Raw genomic sequence first — 13545 nt, forward strand, 5'->3', positions numbered from 1 at the left:
CGGGGGGGCGAATCCCCTCACGGCGGGGGCGGGGCTGGCGCTGAGGGGACGGAAAGGGCGGGAAGAGCCGCGCGCAGCACGGGACGCCAGGGGGCGCTGCTCGCGGCACGCGGCCAATCAGCGGCGGCGCTGCGGCGGGGGCGGGGCCCGCGGGAGCGGGAAGATGGCGGCGGGCGGCGGCGGTGCCGGGCCGGGCGCGGGGCCCGGCGGAGGCCCCGGAGCCCGCAGGGGCAGCGCGAACCGGGACGCGGAGGCCGAGGTTTGGTGCCGGCGGGTGCGGGAGCTGGTGAGCGCGGTCCCCGCCAACCGGCTCTGCTTCGAGTGCGGCCAGCGCGGCGTCACCTACGTGGACATCAGCGTGGGCAGCCTCGTGTGCACCGGCTGCTCTGGGGCGCTGTGAGCTGGGCGGGGCCGTGGGTGTGAGGGCGGGGCCGCGGGAGGCGGCGGGGCCAATTTAGCCCAGGGGGGCGGGGTCAGCTCGCGGTGGGTGGGGCCACACCGGGTCAAGCGGCCATTGATTGGCTGCGGCCGCTGGGGGGCGTGGCTTAGCGGGAGGGGGCGTGGCCGAGGCACGTTGCTCCGCATGCTTGAGTTCTTGGATGACTTTTTTTGAGAGAAAAAGCTCCGTTTTGGGTGTTTATGGGCGCAGGGGGGGCGCTGCCCCCCCGAATCCCTACGCAGGCGGGGACTGAACCCCCCCCACCGTGTCAAGTCCATTTCCATGACGACGTTCACCGAGGCCGAGGTGCTGTTCCTGCAGGAGCACGGGAATGAGGTAAGGGAGGGGCTGTGAAGGCCCTGCTCTTTTCATCCCACCCTGCCCACATCCCCATGTCCCCTCCCCGATCCCCCCAGGCCTGCAGGCGGGTCTGGCTTGGCACCTTCGACCCCCGGACTTCACTGCTCCCTGACTCCTGCGACCCCCAGAAGCTGAAGGAGTTCCTGCAGGAGAAATACGAGAAAAAACGATGGTATAAGAGGAGTTGGGGGCACATTTGTGGAGGGCAGTACTGTGTGAGGACCCTCTCAGTCAGTATTTTGCCCTCCCTTGGCAGGTATGTGGCACCAGAACAAGTGAAAGCCCCCCAAAGCAACACAGCGGAGCCTGCGCCCCCCCAGCTCCTCCATGGGGACACGGGGACACTGCCACAGGTGAGACCGGGGCACTTTTGGGGGTACCCAGGGGGAATTCCACCCCCTGACCTTGTGGTGCCCCCCCAGCCCCGCCAAGCCACCCACCGCCTCCCCAGCCTGCCCGAAAGGCCAGCACCGACCTCCTGGCTGACATCGGGGGCGACCCCTTTGCTGGCCCTGCCCCAGGACCTGCCTTTGCTGCCTTCTCCGGTGAGCTGGGGATGTTTCGGGGTGCTCTGGGAGGGCTGGGAGGGTACTGGTCATGGAGCATGGGGGTCTCTTGGGGGCCTGGTGACCAGCTATGAGTGACCCCAGCCCCCTCCCCAGGCCTAGCCCCACCCCGGTCTGCCTTCCCCGGTTTTGATGCCTTTGGAACCAGCCCTGGAGCACCAGCATTTGGGGGAGCTGTGCCCCCCTTCCACACCCCACCCACCACCACAGGTACCCTGAGACTCCCCAGGACTCTTGGGATGGGGGCTTGGGGTCTTCCTGGCAGCCTATGGGGGACTAGGGAGGGGTTTGGTGTCCCCCCATACCTTTGGAACACCTGGGATTAATGGGAAAGGGGGAGTTGAGGTCTCCCCATTCCTTGTGGGGTTCTGGGCATGGGGCTTGGGGTCCCAGCACCATTCTAAGGTAACTGTGGGGCCAATGGGGAAGGATTTGGTGGCAACCTGAGACCCCTGGAATTTTTGGAGAGGGGGGAGGAAGTCCCCCCCATCACATTCTGGGGGCTGGGGAAGGAGTTTTAGGTCCCCTCCCATCCAGGATTAGTATCAACCCTCTCTTTGTCGAGTGTTGGGGGCGGGGGGGGGGGCTTTGGGGGCTCTGTCACTCTCAGGGGTCCTAGGAGCTTTTGGGGACCCTGCCATGGTTTCTCTCTTGCACCTGCAGGGGGTGGGGCCACCTCTGTTCTGCCCACAGGGGGAGGAGCTTCTGTCAGGTAGTGCCCCCCCTTTTCTCCCCCTACCTTGCTGAGCGTGCAGGACCTGACCCTCCCCCCCTCACGGCTCACCCCTCTCCCCTGCAGCCTCTTTGGGACCTTCCGTGCCCCCCCAGCGCTGCCCTATGGGGGTAAGTCAGGCTTCATCCCCAACCCTTCGGACCTCTAAAGGTGAGGGAGGGCCCAGGGGTGACACCTGTGCCCCCCCACCCAGGCTACACCAACCCCTTCACAGCCCCCGTGACCCCCAGACCCTCCACCAACCCCTTCCAGAGCAACGGCCCTGGTGAGTGACCCCCTGACCCCCCCCCACTCCCCCGACCAGGATGGGATCTGGGGGGTCCCCAATGCTGTGTCCCCTCTTTTAGGTGCTGCTTTCACCTCGCCCCCCGTTCCTGGGGGATTCCCCAGCCCCTTCCAGGCTGATGGTAAGAGCCGGAGGGGAGTGGGGGTGTTAAATATTGGGGAAACCTCTGCCCAACCCCCCCCCCGCTGACTCCTCCCCATTTCACCCCCCAGGATTGCCTTTTGGTGGGTTCAACGTTGCCAAAGCTTCCACCAACCCCTTTGTGGTGAGGAGGGGGCCAGGGGAGAGTTGAGGAGGTGAGGGGAGGTTCCTCAACCCCCTTTCCCTGCTGCTGACCCCCCCCTTTTGTGCCCCCTGCAGACGGCTCCGACCCCAATGGCCCCATTCGGCATCAGGCACCCGAGCACCAACCCCTTCCTCTGACTGCTGCTGCTCGTGGGGCGCTTGGCCCATCCCTCACAGCCCCCCCAGATTGTGGGGAGCCCCTCCTCCTCCGCCGGGACTAGGTTTTATTTTTGGTTTGAGAGATTTATCGTGATATCTAATATATATTCGATAGAAACGGCTTCGATCTTGGTACCTCTCTGGAACTGAAACTCCCCCGCCGCAATCGCCCCTCCCCTCTAAATCCGTGGGGCCCTCACTAAAGATGGCGGCCACGGGTGGCGCCCTCACAGCTCTGCCCTCAGCCAAGATGGCGGCCCCCGCAGTCCCCTGCCTGCCCTCAGCCAAGATGGCGGCCGCCGCAGTCCCCTGCCTGCCCTCAGCCAAGATGGCGGCCCCCGCAGTCCCCTGCCTGCCCTCAGCCAAGATGGCGGCCGCCGCAGTCCCCTGCCTGCCCTCAGCCAAGATGGCGGCCGCCGCCTCACCGCTGAGGGCACCGCCTGCCCTCAACAAAGATGGCGCCGAGGCTGCGCTGGGGGCGGGGCTTCGCTGAGGCTCCGGCGGGGGGGAGGGGGTAATTAAGGGTGGTCTCGGGGGGGGGACGACACCCCCAACCCCCCCCGCGGGGCTCGGGCCGGGCTCAGCTCCTCCAGGACCTGCTGGGGGAAGGGGGGAATTAGTGGGGGTTAATTTGGGGAGGGGGTTAATGGGGGGTGACACAGCGTAGCTGGAGGGGGAGCATCCCCTTTTGGGCGCAGAAAAGACAAAAACGGACAAAAAGCTCAGCAGTGGCAGGCAGGAGACGGACAGGACTGAAACCACCTCCCCCCCCCAAAAAAAACCTAGTGACACCCCCCCCAGGTTTTGGTCCCACCCGGTGACCCCCCCAATCATCACACAGAGACGGGGATGTACCAAGTATAAGTTTGGGGGAGATATCCATACTTAGGACACAAAATAATGATTATAATTAATTATAATAAAAACGATATAATAGTTAAATATAATAATTTTAATAATAATTAATTACAATAAATTTTGGTCATCTGTATTTTAACATCTTTCCATTATAATTAAGTTACAATTAACTATAATTATTAACTTATTATGCTCACAGTCTTGTATGACAACTCATTATAATAACTCATTATAATAGCTCATTATAATAGTAACAACTCATAATAATAATAAAACTCATAACTCATTATAATTAATTATAATGTGAATAATTAACATCACACCCCCAGGGGGGCAAAAGGGGTTCAGCCCCTCCCCCTTCCCTGCCTCAGTTTCCCCAGCGTTAAGGCACAAGAAAAGGGGAGGGGGGGGGAGGGAAAGGTGCAGAGGCGGGACCCCCCCCGGGGGTTTGGGGGCTCCCCCGAGGTTTTGGGGGGGCTCCCCCGGGTTTGGGGGTCCCTCAGCAGCCAAAGAGCGCGCGGTGGGCGGCGACGAGCAGCGCCATGAGGAGGCCGTAGAAGAGCGCGAAGAGCAGCCCAGGGGGGGTGCGCCGGGGACGGGGGGGCTTCACCTGGGGGGGGAACCCCATGTCAGCTGTGGGAGGGCGCAGGACCCCCCCGAATCAACCTCCCCCTCACCAAAACGGTACCTCGGGGACCCCCGAGCGCCGGCAGGGGAAGGGCTGCGGCGTCCGGCGGGTGCTGGGGGGGCTCTGGGGGGGAAAAAGGGGGGGTCAGGGAGGGTTTGGGGGGTAAATTTTAAAAAAAAGGGGCATGGAGGGCTTGGGGGGTGTTTGTTGGGCTTACGCAGGTGCCAGAGACATAAAAAAGGGTTTTGGGGTAATGAGAGGAGTCAGGGGAGAGGTTGGGGTTCAGGGGGATTTGGGGGTTCTAGAGGGGTCTGAGGAGGCTAGGGGGGTCTTGAAGAGTTCTGAAGGATTTTGTGCAGAGTGGGGGTGGCTGGGAGGTTTTAGGGGAGTCGGGGGGTGTTTTCAGAGTTCAGGGGCATGTTTTGGGGTTGGGGGGGATGTTTTGGCGTTGTGGAGATTTCAGGGAGGTGTTTCGGGCAGATCTGGGGGGGTTTTGGGATTTAGGGAGTGTTTTGGGGTTCCGCGGGGGGGCTTTGGGGGTCCCACTCACAGCCCAGGGGCGCAGCCGGGCGGCCACACGGCCAAGCAGCTCCGAGTCCCCCAACTCATCCGGGAGCCGCAGCTGCAGCAGTGCCTCGAGGCTCTGTGGGGATGGGGTCACAGCAGGGACCCCCCAAAACATGTGAGGGGGGAGCAGACCCCCAAACCCCCCCAAAATAAACGGGGAGGGGAGGGAGGGTCATTACCTGGCGCATCTCAGCGATCAACTCCCGCTGGTTGGGGTCCGGGGGGGCTGCGGGGGAGATTTGGGGGGGTCACGCCCTGGGGGGGCACTGGGGGAGGGTACAAGGGGGGGGGGGAGGCGTGTCCTACCTGGTTTGGGGGCACTGCAGGAGGAGGAGGAGGTGGGGCCAAGGCAGGCGCTGGGTTTTGGGGGGGTGGAGGGGGGGCCAGGGGCTCTGTCGGGGTCCTGGGGGAAGTGGAGGAGTAATTAAGACTCCTGTTAATTAGGGCTGAGCCTGAAGGAAGGGGTAACTGAGACCCGTGTTAATTAGGACTGAGCCTAACGAGGTCCTCACCGGCATCGTCGTCGTCCAGGGGGGTCTCTGGGGGGGGCTCCTGTGGGGAGTGAGAGCAGCCAGTGCCTGGCCCTTGTCCCCTGATCCCATTCCCAACGTCCCAAACCCACCCCCAGTCCCTGTCCCAGTCTGCCCCCTCCATCCCCACCCGTCCCCAGTCCCATCCCTGATTTCCAGCCCCAAATCCACCATCCCAGCCCCCAATTCCTAATCCCTGTCCCCAGTTCCCAACCCCAAACCCCCAGTACCTGTCCCGACTCCTCTTCCTCTCCCTCTCTCTCCACACCTCCAGGTTCTTGGGGCGTCTCCGGGAAGTGGGGACCCCTCTAGGGAGAGGGGGAGTCAAAACCCCCCAAAATCTTCCCTGAGCCCCCAAACTCTCCCTGAACCTGCCAAACCTCCCCAAGCCCCTCACCTGATATCCTCGGGGGTGTCACCTCTTGGGGTCTGGCTCTGCTGCTCCTGGGGGACAAAGGGGGGCCCAGGATTTGGAGGGGAACCCCAAAACTTGAGGGGGGGGTTCAGGGAGGGTTGGGGGGGTTATGTCACCTCAGGCGTGGGCTCCTCCTCAAGCTGCTCCGGGTCACTGTCACCAGCTGTGGGGACAAGGGGTGTGACAGGGGGGTCCCCAGAAGGTGACAGGAGGTCCCGGGGGGGGTTTTGGGGGTTCCACCCCCCTCACCTGCCCCACTGCGCATCTCCCTGTGCTGCCGGGACAGCTCCGAGGACTCATCCGTGGACTGAAATGGTGCCAAAGGGGGGTGCAGGGTGGGGGAGTCAGTTGAGGAACACACCAAATTTCCCCTCTGCCCCCCAAAATGCCCCCAAATCCCACCTCGTTCCCTGACCAGCGCTTGCTGCCGCTGTCGACGCTGTGGAAGCCAGAGTCCAGCCCCCCCGTGGCCAGAGGGGACACGGCTCGTCCGGGGGACTGCAGAGGGCAAACAGGGCTGAGAGACCCCAAAAACCCCCTGGAGGGGACAGTGGGGTCCCCCCTCTTTGCGCCCCTCCTTTACCATGCTGGGGGGGGGTGGGCGGCAGCCTCGGTTTCCAGGTACTTGAAAATGTGGACTTTGCCCTTCAGGCAGATCTGGGGGGGCACAGGGGTGTCAGGTGGAGCTTTTGGGGGTCGAGGGATCCCCCGGGGCCCCACTCACGTGGGCGGGGGGAACTGGAGAGGGTTGCTGTCCGCCAGCAGCATTTGGAGGTGCCGGAGCCGCCGGAAGCAGCGCGGGATCGCGACCACCCGGTTGCAGGAGAAATCCAGCCGGACCAGGGGTAACTCCGAGAGCTCTGAGGGGAGGATACGGACACGCGAAGGATCAACAGGACCCTCCCAAAGCAGAGGGACCCGCCCCGAGTCCCTCACCTACCCTCGGGCAGAGCCGAGAGCTGGTTCCGCCGCACATTGAGGTCCCGCAGCGCCCGCAGCTGCCCCAGCCCCGGCGGCAGCGCCCGCAGCCGGTTACAGCCGACGTCCTGCGGGGCAAAGCGGGGGTCAGGGGGGGTCCCAACACAACCCGACCCCCGCGGGGCTCGACCCCCGTGCCCCGGCGCTCACCAGCTGCCGCAGCGTGCGCAGGGCGCCGAGGTTCGGGGGCAGCTGGGCCAGGCGGTTGTTGCTGGCGTTGAGGACGCGCAGGGGCAGGAGGCAGAGGCAGGCGGGCAGAGAGCTCAGCTGGTTGCGGCTGCGGGGGGCACGGCGGGGTCACGGGGCGCTGCTGGACCCCCCCAAATCGCCCTCTCGGGGCTGGGCCGTACCTGAGGTCCAGGTGCGCCAGGGCCTGGAGGTTGGCTATGGCCGGGGGGACGCTGCGCAGGCAGTTGTGGTACAGGCTGAGCCCCTCCAGCGAGACCAGGCGACAAGCGGCCTCGGGCACCTCCCCGAAACGGTTCCGGGACAGGTCTGGAGGGACGAGGGGGACACGGGGGGACATGCGGGACAGGGACGGGGACCCACAGGGACGGGGGATCCTCACGGAGGGAGAGGGACTGATGGGGACAAGAGATCTTCAGGGATAAGAACAGGGGACGCAGATCCCGGGGACAGGGGTGCTGATGCCCCCCCAACCGCCCCGTCCGTGGACTCAGACCCGCCCAGCAGCGAGGGGGAAACTGAGGCCGCCGGACCGCTCGGACCAGGCGCTCCGGCTCGTCCCGTCCCGGCGCCTCCTCACCCGCCTCCGGCACCTCCCGCAGGCCTCGGGCTCCGGGAGGCGCCGAAAGAGGCGGGGCACCCGCAGCCTCCCCTGGGCGGGGGGAAACATCCCGAGTGGCCCCGGGGTGTGGAGAAGGGTCGGGGGTCCTGCCCCCGGTCCGCGGCCTCACCGGCTTGTGTGGTGTCGCTGAGGTCCCAGCGCCGCGCCGCCGCCGCCGGGAAGGCGCGCAGCCGCCGGCCGGCCAGGCTGAGGGTGCCGCAGGCCTCTGCTTCTTCCAGGGCGCGTTCAGTGCCGGCTCCTCCGGGCAGGCGGCCCAGCGGCGGCGGCGGCAACTCAGCCGTGACAGCCCCCACCGCCCCCGCGGCCATGGCGGCCCCGGAGCTCCGCTCGCCGCGGCCGCCGCTGCCCGACTGAGCCCCGGACACTTCCGGACCCCGCCACAGGGGCGGGGTCAGAGCGGCAGCCAATCAGAACAAGGGGCGCGCGGGACGGCGGCGAATCGGAGAGGGCGAGTGGGGGGCTTCGTCAGGAGAGATGCGGAAGTTCGCTCTTTGATTGATAGGTAAGTTGACCAATCGTCATCAAGCCGCGGTGGGTGTGGTGCCCAACTGCAGCCAATCACAGCTAAGGCACGCTCCACCAACGGCGAGCGAGAAGGCGGAGCCCGTTGCTTGGCAACGGCCCCGACAATTTTGGTGGCAGCAGCCAATCGGATTCGAGGAGACCCCAGATTGATGTGCAAAGCAACCAATCGTCTTGAGGCAAAGGCGGAATTAGGAGAGCCTGGGGACCGGGCGGGGCGGGGCGGCTCCACCAATCAGGAGTGAGAGCAATGATTGACAAGCACGGAAGGAGCAAGGAAGCCAATCAGAGGCAGAACTGAGGTAAGCACCGCCCCCAGCGTTATTGGGAGCCACGCCCCAACTGGCCACGCCCCTCTCTTGGCCCCTTCCCCCGAAACCCCGCCCCCCACCCCTCATAAAGGAGCCGCACCATTTAAAGGGACGTCACGGGGAGTCCCCCGGCGGCCTTCCCCATGTTGGGGGGTCCAATCTGTGCCCCCCTTGAGTGCGGAGCAAGGGCGGGGTCCCCCCAGCACCTTCACTCACATGCTCCAGCGCTGCACCCTTTATTTGCATATGTGCGGGGGGCGTCCCCCCAACTCGGGGGGCTCCGGAGGGGCCCCGGGGGGCTCCGGGGGGTCTCAGGGGGTCCCCCGACACGGCTTCTTGCTGAGGTTCCCCAGAACCTGCTGCTGCTGCGGGCGGTAGGGCACGACGAAGGCGTCGGGGGGCAGCAGGGCTCCCCCGTCCCCCCCCAGCCGCCCCATCAGGACATAGCTGGAGCCTGGAAGAGATTTGGGGAGGGGGTGTCAGAACCTGGAGGGCCACAGAGACCCTTGCAGGCCCCCCCGGGCGCACCCACCTTTCTTGAGCGCGGGACAGAGGTGACAGGGCAGCTGCAGCCGCAGCGTGGTCCCCTTGGTTGGCTGGGGGACCCCCAGGCCCCCCGACTTGTAGAGGCTGAGGACGGACACCACGGCCCAGCCCGGCTCCTGGGGGGACCCCCGCGACACCGATTTCACCGTCCCCGTCAGCACTGGAGGCACAGGAAGGGGGGGGTCAGGCACCCCAAAACCTCGGACGCCCCCGTGGTTCGGGTTTGGGGGGGGCCCAACCTCCCCTGCCTCTCCCCGACCCCATTTTCTCACCGAAATCGCTGCTGCAGAAATTGCTCTGGAGGGTCCCGGCGCGGCGGCAGCGCTGGGGGCAGGGGGTCCCTGCGGGGGGGGTCGTGGGGGGCCCGCTTTGGGACTGGGGGGGGGTTTCCCCTTCCCGCCCCCCGGGGTTTCGGGGGGGGGTCTCGGGGGCGCTGCCCCGGTCCCGCAGGGTGTAGGTGGCCGAGAAGCCGTCGGCGGTGACGCTCAAGTCCGACACGAACTGGACCAGCAGCTCCGGGGAGCTGGACAGGATGGGGCTGGGGGGACACGGGGGTCAGGGGAGGCTTTGGGGGGAACACGAAAGGGGCTGGGGGGGTCCAGGGTGGGGTTTGCGGGGGGGGTCAGGAAGGGTTTGGAAGGTCAGGATGAGGCTCGGAGGGGTCCTGGGAGGGGGCGGTAATCGGAGGGGTCAGGAAGGGTTTGGAGGGAACGGGAGGAATTGGGAGAGGTCGGGAGGGGTTTGGGGGAGTCCCGGGTAGGTTTGGGGGGTGGTCGGGAGGGGCTTGGGGGAGCAGGTTGCTGTCAGGGTGGTTCGGGGGGGGGTCAGGGTGGAGTTAGGAGGGATCGGGACAGTTTGGGGGGGCTCACAAAGGGTGGGGGGGGCTCAGCCGGGTCTGGGGGGGGGCTGCGGGAGCTCGGGGGGGGCTCACCCGGGGGTCTCCTCCCCGCAGAAGCGCCCGAGGCGCCGCGCGTCGTCCCGCGCCCCCCCCTCGAACACGGCCACGTAATCGTAGCGGCAGTGGGGGTCGGGCTCCACGTCGAACTTCCCGAACCGCAGCTCCACCACCTGCACTCCGCCCCGCTAAATTCAGGCCCAAACCCCCGGCCCCGGATCCCTCCGGGTCCATCTGAACCCCCCCGGCTCCCCCCAACCCCTTCAGACCCCTCCCCAGATTCCCCTGAGCCTCCCCGAACCATCCTGGTCTCTCCTCAACCATCCCCAACATCCCCCTTGTGACCCCCGCCAAAAGATTTCTCACTCACCCACCCCCCCCCAATCCCTCCTCTCCCCCAAACCCCCCGGGATACCTGCGAAGCTCTTCTGACTCCCCCTCCCCACCCATCCCCCAAATCCCTTCCGACTGCCTCAAGATCTCCTGACACCCCCAAACGACCCCGGTGTTGCCCCAAACCTCCCCAAAACCCCCTCTGAACGCCCCCCTCCCCCCCACCCCGACCCACCCAGGAGCCCCAAACCTTGTCAGGGGGGGCCACGATGTGCCACGAGCAGCTGATCCCGGGGGGATAATTCTCCTCTGGCCAATTTGGGGTGTTCAGGCTCCCCTGGGGCTTCTCCAGCCGCCCCCCACAAAACTGATGCTCTGGGGGTTGGGCAGGGCGGGGTCACATTTTGGGGGGCACAGACACGTTTGGACAATCCCCCCCCCACTGTCCCGCACCGCCGGCATCTCCTCTGTCCCTGAGACTCCCCCAAAAATCGGGGGGAAGTTGGGGGGGGGGGGCTCTGCCAAAACCACCCTGGGATTGGGGAGGAAATGGAATTTGGGGTGCAAGACCCCCCCCGGGAATGTTCTTGTAAATTTGGGGGGTTGGGGGGGGGGTCGTACTCACCGTCAAAATAGTGCCAGGACTCCCCGAAAAAATGGGGTTTATTAAAAGACCCCCGAACGCCGCCGTCCCTGGGGGGGCCCTGCAAAAGGGTTGGGCTGGATTGGGGAGGGGTCTGCGGGGGGCTCGGTGTGGTTTTGGGGGTCTCCATGGGGGTTTTCGGGGTGTCTATGGGGTTTTTCAAGGGATTTTGGGGGGCTCCACGGTGGATTTGGGGGGGGTGGGATGTTCCGTGTGGTTTTGGGGGTTCTTCATATGGGTTTGGGGGGTGTCTGTGGGGGTTTTGGGGGTCTCCGTGGGGGTTTGGGTGGTTGTGGGGGTCTCCTGCTCCCTGCCGGCAGTGCTCCTTGTCCCCCTTTTCCCCTCAGCTTTTCCCTCCATTTTGTGCCATCGTTGCCCTCATTTTTTCCTGACACTTTGCCCCGTATTTCCCTCTGGCTTTTCCCTCAGACTTTTCCTTTCCTTTCACTCATTTTTCCCTCCATTTTTAAAATTTTTCTTTTTAGTTCCCCCCCCCCCCGTTTTTTTTGTTTTGTTTTGTTTTCCTCTCGTTTTTCTCCTTTTCCCTTCACACTTTCCCCTTCTTTTCTCCTCACCTTTTCCCTCCTTTCTTCCCTTGCACTTTTCCCTCATTTCCCTGTTTCTCCTCACACTTTCTCCCCGTTTTCTCACCACCCTTTTCCATTTCTTCCTCACAATTTTCCTTCATTTTCCTCTTATTCTTTCCCCTCACATTTTCTCCCATTAGGGTTTTCCCTTCTATTTTCACTTTCACACCTTTCCCTCCTTTTCCATTCACACCTTTCCCTCATTCCCACTGTTTTCTCCTCACACTTTTCCCAACTCCACAGTTTTTCCCCCTGCTTCTCCCTCTTTTCCCACCTCACTCCACAACCCCCAGGACCTCCTGGGAGGTGTTTTAGCCTCTCAGCCCACACGGTTTTGGGGGCCTCCATGGGGGTTTGGGGGTCTCCACGGGGGTTTGGGGTCTCCACAACATTTTGGGGGTGTCACTATAGCGTTTTGGAGTTCTCCACATTTCCAGGGATCTCTTCGGGTGGTTTTGGGGGTGTCCCCGTGGGATTGTCCCTGCTCCCCGCCGGCGGTGCTCCCTCCCCCTTGGTTTATTTTTGGGGGGGGTCTTCCCCCCCAGCCCCTCTCTCACCCACCATTGGTCGGGGGGCTGCCGGCGCTGAACCAGGCCAGGAAGCCCCTCCCGGCCGTGCCACCGTCGCTCTCCATGTGCAGCCGGAGCCGGTTTTGGGGCGCCCGCAGGGCCCCCGGGCGGAAGGTGCCGCAGAAGCGCCCCAAAAGCGGTGCCCCGGGGCCGTGGCCCCCGAACACCGAGAGGGCATCAAAGCGACACAGAGGGTCCGGCTCCAGGTCAAAGACGCGGAAGGACAGGGTGGCCACCTGGCCCTCGGGGACCTAGGGGACATCAGGGGGTCACCACCCGGCCCTTGGGCAGCTGGGGGATGATGGGGATTTTGGGGAGTCATCACCACCTGGTTCTCAGGGATTGGGGAGGACATGGGGACTTTGGGGTGACACCGCCTGGCCCTTGGATGACACTTTGGGGTGTCACCACCTGGTCCTGGTCCTCATGGACCTAGCAGGGCATGGGGACATTGAAGAGCCATGATGGACATCAGGGGACATTGGGAGCGCTGGGGACATTGGGATATGACCACTCGGCCCTCGGGTTACTGGGGGGGGCAGCATGAAGTCACATCAGGGGGACACACGGGAGACACAGAGCGGTGTCACCACCTGTCCTTCAGCCCCCTGTGGGACATGGGGACACCTGGGGACACACGGAGGGGAAGAGCTGGGACAGCCCAGGGGGAACCCCGGCGTTTTGGGATGCCCGAGGGGAGATTGGGATGTCCCTGGATGGTGACCGGGGGGGGGTTGGGAGGCAGGCAGGGTGTCACTGGGTTTCGGGGTGCCCCGGGGGGTCCGTACCGTGATGGTCCAGGTGCAGTTGCTGCCGGAGGGGTAATGCCGGGGGAAGCCCTCGCTGGCGATGAACCCCGACTCCCCGCGATGGTCCCCCCCGCACGGGAACACCGGGAAGACCGGCCTGGGGGGACATGGGGGAGGGGGTCACGGAGGGGCCCAGACCGGGGAAAAACCCGAGCTCGGGGGGTCCCAGACCCCGGAGAGGGGTCTCGGGCTGTGCGGGCTCCTGGATCCAGGGAGTCTCGGGGCAGTCCCGGGTCTGAAGGGGGATCCTAGCTCGTGGTTGGGGTTCTGGACCGAGGAGCAAGAAGGTCCGTCCCGGTGTCCAGAGGGGTGTCCGGGACCGCAGGGGGGTCCTGGACGAGGGTGTCCTGTCCTGGGAATGTCCCGCCTCGGGCCAAGCCCTGTCTCCGGGGGTGTCGATCCCGTCCCGGGGTGCCACGTTCTGGGGGAGGTCCCGTCCCGTGTCGTGTCCTGTCCCGGGGGGTCCCGTCCTGTCCCGGGGGTGCCGTTACCTGCTGGCGTTGGACCGGGCGCTGGGCTGGGGGCTCGGCGCCGGATCCTGCCCCGCCGGCCGGGGGAGCGCTGAGAGCCCCCAGCGCCCGAGCAGCAGCAGCGGCAGCGGCGGCGGCCCGAAGCGGCTCATGGCTCGGCCGGGCCGGGGCGAATGGGGCCGGAACGGGGGCGGCGGGGGGGGGGAACCGGGGACACGGGGAGGGATGGTGGGGGGCGGTGATGAACG

At 65.0% G+C, this 13545-nt stretch overlaps 3 protein-coding genes across 4 annotated transcripts; 1 reads left to right on the forward strand and 2 right to left on the reverse strand.

Annotated features, from left to right (window-relative positions):
• Nucleotides 1-163: 163 nt before the first annotated feature.
• LOC120412119 (arf-GAP domain and FG repeat-containing protein 2-like) lies at nt 164-2949 on the forward strand. The gene is made up of 11 exons (XM_039572451.1): nt 164-396; nt 682-775; nt 856-971; nt 1056-1152; nt 1251-1344; nt 1462-1575; nt 2029-2077; nt 2165-2208; nt 2292-2363; nt 2446-2505; nt 2745-2949. Exons 1-11 carry the CDS (start codon nt 164-166, stop codon nt 2888-2890), a joined length of 1119 nt encoding a protein of 372 aa, XP_039428385.1. The 3' UTR covers nt 2891-2949.
• An 816-nt stretch (nt 2950-3765) lies between these two features.
• On the reverse strand, nt 3766-8107 carry LRCH4 (leucine rich repeats and calponin homology domain containing 4). The gene is given in 17 exon segments (XM_039572467.1): nt 3766-4296; nt 4375-4437; nt 4865-4957; nt 5061-5107; nt 5188-5284; nt 5394-5433; nt 5642-5719; nt 5809-5855; nt 5943-5989; nt 6076-6133; nt 6229-6299; nt 6302-6324; nt 6410-6686; nt 6767-6872; nt 6955-7081; nt 7155-7299; nt 7722-8107. Coding segments are annotated over 17 exon segments (1629 nt in total). The 5' UTR covers nt 7921-8107; the 3' UTR covers nt 3766-4185.
• Nucleotides 8108-8665: 558 nt separating this feature from the next.
• Nucleotides 8666-13482, reverse strand: PCOLCE (procollagen C-endopeptidase enhancer). Of its 2 annotated transcripts, none has more exons than XM_039572464.1 (8): nt 13319-13482; nt 12807-12924; nt 12011-12269; nt 10470-10594; nt 9923-10074; nt 9264-9529; nt 8978-9151; nt 8666-8899 (listed from the first exon to the last, which is right to left on the reverse strand). In XM_039572464.1, exons 1-8 carry the CDS (start codon nt 13447-13449, stop codon nt 8757-8759), a joined length of 1368 nt encoding a protein of 455 aa, XP_039428398.1. In that variant the 5' UTR covers nt 13450-13482; the 3' UTR covers nt 8666-8756. The 2 variants fall into 2 exon arrangements, with proteins under 2 accessions (XP_039428398.1, XP_039428399.1); XM_039572465.1 differs by having other exon boundaries at nt 9923-10059; nt 13319-13481.
• Nucleotides 13483-13545: the final 63 nt, after the last annotated feature.

This window comes from Corvus cornix, unplaced genomic scaffold, assembly GCF_000738735.6.
Source record: "Corvus cornix cornix isolate S_Up_H32 unplaced genomic scaffold, ASM73873v5 scaffold14, whole genome shotgun sequence".
NCBI classification, from domain to species: domain Eukaryota; kingdom Metazoa; phylum Chordata; class Aves; order Passeriformes; family Corvidae; genus Corvus; species Corvus cornix.